Here is a 9,415-nt window from a genome sequence, read left to right on the forward strand (position 1 = left end):
TTACTGTAAGCCAAAAGGAAAAGATTTATATGCATTATCTCCAAGCCAAAATACAATAAAATCCATTTTCAGGCTTGAAATAAAATACAATCAAAAGGCCATTTATGACTTTGAGCCCCTGTCACCTTCTTATGTTTTAAAGTATTCCCAAATTTTCCAGCACCATTTTTACCCTTTTCTTTAAAAGGCAGATACTATTTAGTTACAAATGCACTTGTATGGTTTTTTAGTCCTGATCCAACTCCTACTGTTGCCAGTGGAATATTTTCTGTCGAATTCAGTGGGAATAAGAAAAGGTCCTTAAGTAAAGCTTAGTGCCTTACATTAAAATGGTTGCTGTTAACAGAGATTTGTTTGTGACTGCCCCAGTGGCTTACCAGTAAGTTGATGGGGCATGAACAGTGTATTTCTTGAACCAGCTGTAAGGCAAGAAAGCTGAGGTTACTATTTGGATTCCCTGATGAAAAGCTGCAATTCTTTCATTTATAGGTAAATGTACTCTGGCTATTCCCAGAGTGACCTTGGCAGCCAACTGTGTTGCCCTTAGTGTCAGCAGAAAGAAGGCTGTTGGTGTCAGTGGGCTTTGGATCAGGCTTTGCAGACAGAAAAATCTTGCTTAAGGAGGAAAACAGACATAACAAATAGTCCTGATTTCCAGGTTTCATCACTTAGAGTTTAGAATATCAACAAGACACTTTAAACCCTGAAGAATAATTAAGTCAATTATTTTGACCCTGTATGTTTCTACAATTGTATACAATAATAAAGAAGAACAAATCTCTCTGGCGTACAAAAAAAGGCAAGTACTTTATTTATCAACAGCTGCTTTTTACACCATTGCAATAACTAAACAAATAGCATAAAATAAACAAAGGAGAGTATAAAATCACTTTATTCCAGCTGGTATCCCAAGACAACCTTTTGACTAAGTACAGAGTTAGATGTTTCAAGTATGGCACTTATATAAATAAGAGCAGAGAGAAGGTGATATATTCACAGTTAAAAGCAATGAATTCTGTTCCTTTGGTATGTGTATCATTATAGGTAATTGTAGGTAAATACATAGCTTGGCTGGCATGAAACAACTCCATCTTATTCATGCACATATTAGGGGATGAACTGAAATGTACCAATATATTTTGCAGATCATAACCAATGTAAGGTGATTAAGGTCTCTGGTGTGTATGCGTGTGGACAGGCAAACAAAAAAAATGGCAAAATTATATTCAGCATTTATTGTTTAACATAATTAATTGATGCACAAACTATGATAGAAAATAGCTAGTAATACACACCAGGAATAAACTCTGTGATTCAGACAAGCAAAATAATATAAGACATCTGTGAGATAGGTGAACGCAGATATCCTGATTGAGCTGTGGTCAGGTTCCTTACAGTGCAATTACCCTCCTTTTAAAACATGCTCACATCCGCACACGGCAACAGTTTCCCCACCCCATCCCACCCCATATAGAGTATCCTTGCAGATTTTTAATATGAACATTCTACATGTTTACAACAATTAGTCAGACAGTCCAAACTGTAAACTTATCCTAACAACGACCAAAAAGCCTCTCCACCAACAGATAACACCCAATCATTAGAAAGAAAAGTGGGAATAATAGTAGCTGTGCTGTAAGGCTAGATCAAGCATGGTTTTATAGCTGTTTTTTCAGTCTTTTACATAGCATGGCATTTTGCATCTAGTTCAGTAAGTGCAGATCCAATACCTTAATGGCTTGCTTGGTAGTTTGATAAAACACTTGCCTAAGCAATGTACCTTTCTCTAATGGTGTCTGGGTCTGTTCCACCTGGCACAGTGTTTCAGTTCTGTCACAGCCTCACACATAAGCTGAGTCACTTGACTGAGTCCTGCCAAAGTTAGGCATGCTCATTCTTGGCAGGTCCTTATTTCTGATTTCGTATATGGATTTCCTTTTTGCCTGTACTCCTCTCACTGCCATTTTGATCTTTCTCCAGCCCAAGTGGTTCAGTTCTGCCAAATTGAGCACCACACAAATCCCACTGACAGCAAACATGAATACCAAGAATACAGTCTTCTCAGTGGGTCTAGAGACATAGCACTCTACTTCTTTAATGCAAGGGTATCTGTCACATTCGTACATGGAAGGGACATTGAATCCATACAGAAAATACTGTCCCACTAAGAATCCAATCTCTAGGGCATTTCGAAAGACCACTTGGATGATATAAAATCGAGAAATGCCTTCTTGCCTCCTCATCTTTGACTTTGTAGTTCTGATAGCAGGATTGGGGATTTCCTTCACTTCTAAGCAGTCTGGTTCTGCCTCTTTGGTGGAGTTCTCAGTGTTCTGCAGCACCCCATTGACAATCGTGTTCTTGATTTTCTTACTATCCTCACGCTTCATTGAATCCTGGTCCCTCTCCAAGGTGAGGAATACAGTGGAGTACCTCCGTTCCCTCTGCTTAGCAGACTGGTGAACGGAGTACGTTATGAAGCAAAGGCTGGGAGTGCACACCATGATGATCTGGAACACCCAGTACCTTATATGAGAAATAGGGAAAGCCTGGTCGTAACAAGCCTGGTTGCAGCCTGGCTGCAGCGTGTTACAGACAAACATAGTTTGCTCGTCATCGTACACCGTCTCCCCCACGATGGCCACAATAAGTATCCTGAAGATCACCACCACGGTCAGCAGGATCCTGGAACAGAGAAGCCCGTCAGTGCGCGCCGCCGCCCCGCGGCCGGGAGCTGTCCAGTGCTGACCGGGGGGCCGGGCGCCGCCGCCTCCCCGGCCCGGCACCGGCCACCGGCGGCGGCCCCGCTCCCGCGCAGGCGGCGCGCAGCCTGCGCGGCATTGCCTCGGCGCCCCCAAGTGCGGCCGCGCGAATCCGCCAAAATTCTCCGGGCGGCGGTCAGCGCTCCCCACCCCCCTGCCCCAACCTCCCCTTGGAGCACAAGCAATCGCGCGGGCCGTTAGAGGCCCCCGAAAGCACGGGAGGGCGCGGCACAGGGTTGCTCCGCTGTCCCGTGGCTCCCCGAGGGCAAGGACGGCGGCGTTTGCGGTGTCTCCGCGCCTGGATGACCTGACACACACACACACCCCGCACTCACGGCACACACCGCAAGAGCCCCGCACGGCCGGGACTCGGCCTGTGCCGCCGACCCGCCGGCCGGCCCGCTCGGGCAGAGGGGAATCCCGCCCCCCCCCCCGTACCCCCGTATCTCCCCCGCAGCCCTTACCTCCCTATCATAGTAGAATGCTGCTGCACGGCAGCTTCCAGTAGCCTCTCTAGAATAGTCCATTCCCCCATCGCTGTTCATCCGGAGACAAAGACTTTGGCAAGCAGAGGGGATCTCTTCACTTCTTCCTTCCTCCCCCCACTTCCTTTTTTTTGTTTGGGTTTTTGGTTTTGTTTTGTTTTGTTTTTTTCCAGGGAGAGGAAAACAAACGGAAGCGCAACCCCTCTCTACCGCCCGCAGTCCGGTGGCGGGAAGGCGGCTGGAGGCGGTAGCCCTGCCGAGGACTCCCGGCTCGGCTGGGCTGGGCTCTGCTGGGCTGGGCTTGGCTGGGCTGGGCTCGGCTAGGGGCCCCGCGGCAGCCGCCACCGGCCCGGCCCGCTCGGCTCGTGGCGTGGCGCGGCGCGGCTGACTCGCGGCGTGGAGGGAGGAAGGTTGGCTTTTAATGTCTTGCTGCCTCTAATCTGCCTTTAAGTAGTCTCTGCTTGCGTCACTGACAGGTCGGTGGAGAGCAGCCAAAAGCAGCGCTCGGATTTTCTCATTTTTATTATTCCGGTGAATATAAATAAATAAATGCAATAAAACAAATGAAATAAATAACTGGAGGAGGAGAAGGAAGAGGAGGGAGGGCGGAGGAAGAGCTGCCCCAGCCGGCACGAGGCTCGTTGTGCAACCGAATGCCTCCTTGCCGGAGCACCCTGGACGGGGACCCGCTGCCCCCCACCCCTGCGGCCCCCGGGCGCTCCGCCGGCGGGACCGACCCGACCCGGCCCTCCCCGGGAGAGCACCCCGGCAGGCAACGGGCGCTGCCCCTCGGCTGCTGGTCTGAAAAGCTGCTCTAGGGCGTGACTGTGACACGGTGGCCCCTCCAGCCACGAACGCCTGGCTGCCGGGGGGACCCCCAGGGGTTGCGAGGTTTTGCTTCTCTCCCAGAGCTCGATTGTATTTTCTGCCACTCACAAAACAGCGGTGTCATACAGCAATAACCTTACCTGTTAGAACCACTCACCCTTGGAAGACACTGGACTTAAAAGTGCATCGTTATTCTCCCCTGATTACAGATGTAAGTATCACTAAGGGGAAATGAAATATAGTATATATAGCCATTTCAGAGAATTCTGAGACTGAGATTGGATTTCTACTAGGAAAGACACCAAACCTTTCCACAAAGCATCTCTAAACAGCACAAGAATAAAGTGTCTTGAATAAATCCCTGCATTATAATAAGTCCATGTATTTTATTCCTATAAACTACTATACTGTGTTTAAAAGATTTTTTATTTTACAGATACCCTTAGGACTATACCTGAGACACCACCAAACAATTCCACACAAAATATTGTCACCAACTGGAATTTACTGTTCTCTGGTGGAGAAGCGTAAAATGTATTCTGTATATTTCCATAAAGATCAAGTATAGCTTCATACCTGCTGTTCTTTTTGCTCAACTAATCTTATTAAAAAGCAACATAAGGAAAATCCTAGTCAGTCTGATCATAATGCTCCTACTGCCAAACTCAGTAAAACCAGTCTCTTTCAAAAGCAGAACTGCTCAGGCTATCGTAAACAGTGTAGTCCTTTGTTTTCTCTGCAGCTCTCTCATGAACCAATTCCATGGTGTATTAATAATGTTAAGTGTTTTCTGAAGAGATGGGACCATGCTTCATCTGTGCAGAGGACATCTGTGTGTTTTAGATACCCCAAGGTTTGTTGTCTTTTCATTTGGAGTGTACAGATGGTCTCTGATTCACATGATATTGGGTCAGTTGCCTGATTGGATCCCCAAATCTTTGATTTAGGAAAGTATCAAATAAAAGAAGATCAATGAATACCTCTGCACAGAAACTGGTAGATTTTTCTTCTCTCCCAATAAAGAGTCTGTGAAGAAGCATTCAGTAATCTGGATTGCTTCCTTTCCACACTGTTGGGAATTACTGGGAAGACTGAATAATCACTGTTTTTACTTAAAATCTGACTGCATTCTTCTTGAAAGCTGGTTCTCACAATGCCTGCATTTGCTTTTTGTGTATAGTTTGTAAAAACTGCTGCTGCAGCAACACCATAACTAAAAAGAAGAGGTTGTTTCTTTTGTTTTAAGAGGACTGTAGTATCTATGCAAGTACCCTGACAATTGAGTGTCTCATACAGACCCCAAAGTATCTATTTGAAGATGGATCTGAAAATGAGAGAAATCAAAGCAGTAAAGGAAGCAGTAATACATGTATAGAAGGAGAGAGGGCAGGGAATATGCTAAGAAGCTAATGATGATAATCCTATTTAGCAAACCAAACAGAGAGGGAAAGCCTGTGATTGAAATTGCCGAAGAGAGGAGAGCAGATTTTGGTTCATAGACAAATATAAGAATTTCTACTAAGGAAAGCTGTTCACTAGCACTGGGATAGAAAACCCACTTGTCTGAGCTTTTAGGACCAGTAAATAAAGAGGAATTAAATTCTGATCATTGCAAACACTGGCCTATTAATAAACAGTTAGTCAGTGTTTGCTGTGCATGTTGAGTTCTACGTACTACTGACAGCCCAGGTGCAGAGAAATGGAGGGGAAATATAATAAATGAATGCTAGAAACATGTAAGCACTCTTATGAAATGGCATTTGATTTAAATATGGTTTAAAGTTAAATACTTTCAGGCCTGCTCTTACAGGAGATGCATCTCGTTCCAAAACAGCTGACCTTTCCTTTTTTAACAGTAACCTCATATGCCCCCCTCCCCCCAACTGTATTCACATGCAGGATACTTGGCCTTAGACTTGAGAAAGTTTTCTGAGCTTCAGACCTTAATGAGCTTGGCAAAGAAATAATTTCAGCATGAGAGTCCCTTTCATGATGTTAACACACATTTTAAGTGACTGGAAAACTCAAAGGAGTTTGATATATCTTAAACTTACATGTACAATTTCTAGAACTATGAACGGTTGTCCTTAATTTGAGCCCTGACTTATTGTCAAAATAGAATAGAAGTAATAAGAATCAATGTAATGTCCTCTGAGTGTTTAGTGCAACAGTGAAGGTTGTATGAAGAATGTAATTATTTGCATTTCCATTATCTGTTACATGTATAACAGAAACCTAAGGACTTATCTGAAAAATTGTCTAAATCACAAAATGCTCAGACTGTGTATAGTCATGATTGTAAGAGAGAGTTGTAGACATAAGAAGATTTTCAGCTTCTAAAAGTTCATCTTAGGTTTTACACCATTCCCCTGAATGCTTCAGCCTATGGTAAAGCCAGGATTTGCAGAGCAGCAAGCTGCCACGAATGCTGGGGACGTATATTGCATAGTGTATGGAATTCACATTAGAAAACCATGCCTACATTTCATTCACAAGCATTCAGGATTATCAAAGCGTTATGTCTCCTGGCTTACAGAGAACCCTTTCCTAATGAAGCAGCAATACCAGTTTGCAGCAGGGCCAGGCCAGCTGTGTTCAATATTTTTTGTCAGTTGCACACAAAGGAAACACAATCAGCTTCCCACTCCATGCACAGGCTTTTGGGTGGGAGGGTGTATTTTTGTTTGGTTTGCTTTGCGTTTGAAGAGGATGTGTATTTCTTTACAGACAAAATTCAATATAAACTCTGTTGTTCCTAATAGGAGCTCAAACACGATTTGCAAAAAGGAAACTTCACAGTCTGCGTGTGTTCAAAGATGCTGCAATATTAATTCATGATAAAATAATATAGAGTTGATCTTGGATTAGGTCTGAAGAATGAGACTGTATGTGTCCTCAGTTTGATGCCAAACCAAGGTTAATCTGTCACTAAGAAGCCGTGGCCAGATTCTCTGTAAGAAATCCAGCCCTTTTGCCCCTGATCTGATTTTGTAAAGGGTCCAGAGAGCGGTCAAATCTCACAGGCTGCACACTCCTCAAGTACGGAGCGGATCACGCTGGGAGCAGAGCTGACACATTTGGCTCTCCTGTCAGATCCCCTGCAGCCTGGACGTGGATGGCATGACTGGATGGCATGATGAAGAAGCCACATGGCTACTGCCATACCTGTCAGACAGTGTGCTAAATCATGGCATTCCCCTGCTTCATTATTTTCTATGCTGAGGTGAACTAACGTAAAAAAAGAATCCAGATCTTACACAAGACTTTTCAAGGTACTACTTCCTTTTAAAGATATATATTCATCCTAAATTTATTCCAAAGATTTATTTTAAAATAAGTCTATGTATTTTTAGTACTATACCAACAACCTTCTTTGATTTTTTTGCAGTTGTTCTCAGAGGATCCATAAGTGCAGCAAATAAATAAATGTCATATCTAAAAAAAACTGCATGACAAGTGACTGTATTTTATTATTATATTGCAAGCCACTGTTGCCACCAATTGTAGCAAGCTGGGAGCAAAGACAGACATTTTAATGAAAAATGGTAAGCTATTACTAAACAAAATAACTTCTTTTAGAAGTTTTTGTGAAACATTTTGCCCCGTATCTGCTTTTTGACTGCGTTTTCTAGCTAGTGTCACAAAAGAGAGATTTTTCTTACTTTCTTTGGAAAACTGGCATGATGAGTGCTTCCTTTCTGATAGTATTTGGTGTAGTCCATGAAATCTAAGTCATTAGCTACTAAACTGGAAATACCTTTTTAAGACCTCTCATAGCCATCTGCTGTGCTCTGTTTTCATTTGGTGCCATGTGTGTATTAATGAAATGATTACATCAGATTATATCTTTTATTCATAAAATCATCTAGGTCATCTGCTTCCACCTACACTTCCTCTCTCATTAAAATGGGCATTAGTGCGTATGTTCTGCCTGCACTGTACGAGTACAATCCCAGCTGCAGTGGGCTGCTATGTGTATCTTAATAAGAAAGCCCTCTCTGTGTTTTTTTCTTAAAATTAAATTCCTTTAAAAGACAACTCTAGTGTTTCACACCATAGAAGGTGCATTTTTGCTTCCCAAAAGGTATGAGATCTGGAGGTACTAATGACCTCAGTCCTTCACAAGAGAAAGCAACATTTCAAGAACACTGTCGTTTTGCTGCCAAGAAGTAGGTAGCACACTCTTTGCATCTAGTTAACAGTGTTTGTGTCAAAACTGTCAATAACAGGGCAAGTACTTGTGTTCCTTCTTGTGAGGATGGAATACAGCCTGAATTTTACACTTCATGCTTGAGGATCGCAAGGTGTTGAGTGCACAGAATTCAGGTCTTTCTGTAATGCATAAACAGATAAAATACTCAGTTATCCTAATAATCTTATTAAGACTCTATAATGCGTCAGGATTTCATATCTACAACTGAAGATTGCTATAAATGGAAAGTTCTTTAGCAAATCAATGAATGTTATCAATAAAGAAGGAGTAAATCAATGAATATTCATGAGCTTTTTAAGCGAGGGCTTGTAAGTTACGTTGGATTTCCATAACTATTTGTGCCAAGAGGGTTAGTATAAGAAATATCCATGAGGGGGGCAGGTATTAAGTAAATAGTCCACAATGTTTTGAACTAAGAGTATTTAAAATGTCTAATTTCAACTAGAAAACAAATTTTAAGTATCATACTTTTCTAGTTACAGAATATTTTATTCCCTGTCAGATAAAATCACTCAAGTTTCATGGGGGCCTTGTCAGCTGTCCACAAAGACCTTCTCATGCACAAATTAACAGCTCAAATCAATTTCCTTGGAAATAATTTGGACATCCATACCAAATCACAATTGCATATACTTCTGGCATATGTACAATCCCCAGTGCAGCAGGGTCTTACACTTCTTACAAACTCCTGAGAGTAAACTCCTAGTTATTTGTAGGCAGGCTGCAACTAGAAGAAAAACTTCATCAAATCAAATCCTTATGAATTGACAGGCTCTGGAAAGAAGTACAAAAGCAGTAAAATATTCCAGGGGTGAGATCATCTGCTGCCAGTCTCTTGATCTTCCCTTCTGTCTTTCCTCAGACTCGAAAGACCACTCACATTCTGCTAAAGCATCCATTAATGCAGCTTCAAGGACTATGACAGCTTAAGTGTAAATTTGTGAGCCAATCTTACATGGAATCCCATTATGCTCTACTTTAAGGTTCCATACTCACTAAAGAAAGCGCCTTTCAAAAATAACCTGGAAAAGGAAGAGTATGAAGGATTCCATGTAATCAGATTTCGTACCTACAATACACATTGTAGAGATGCAAAGAAATATGCACATACGAAGATAATAATGAAC

At 42.7% G+C, this 9,415-nt stretch overlaps 1 protein-coding gene across 1 annotated transcript; it reads right to left on the bottom strand.

Moving 5' to 3' along the window:
* Nucleotides 1–1,841: 1,841 nt before the first annotated feature.
* GJD2 (gap junction protein delta 2) lies at nt 1,842–4,058 on the bottom strand (the record flags this gene model as incomplete). The annotated part of the gene is made up of 2 exons (XM_081999831.1): nt 3,227–4,058; nt 1,842–2,685 (listed from the first exon to the last, which is right to left on the bottom strand). The coding sequence occupies exons 1-2, from the start codon at nt 3,295–3,297 to the stop codon at nt 1,842–1,844; spliced, it is 915 nt and encodes a 304-aa protein (XP_081855957.1). The 5' UTR covers nt 3,298–4,058.
* Nucleotides 4,059–9,415: the final 5,357 nt, after the last annotated feature.

This window comes from Phaethon aethereus (assembly GCF_964289735.1).
Source record: "Phaethon aethereus genome assembly, chromosome: 5".
In the NCBI taxonomy this organism is placed as follows: domain Eukaryota; kingdom Metazoa; phylum Chordata; class Aves; order Phaethontiformes; family Phaethontidae; genus Phaethon; species Phaethon aethereus.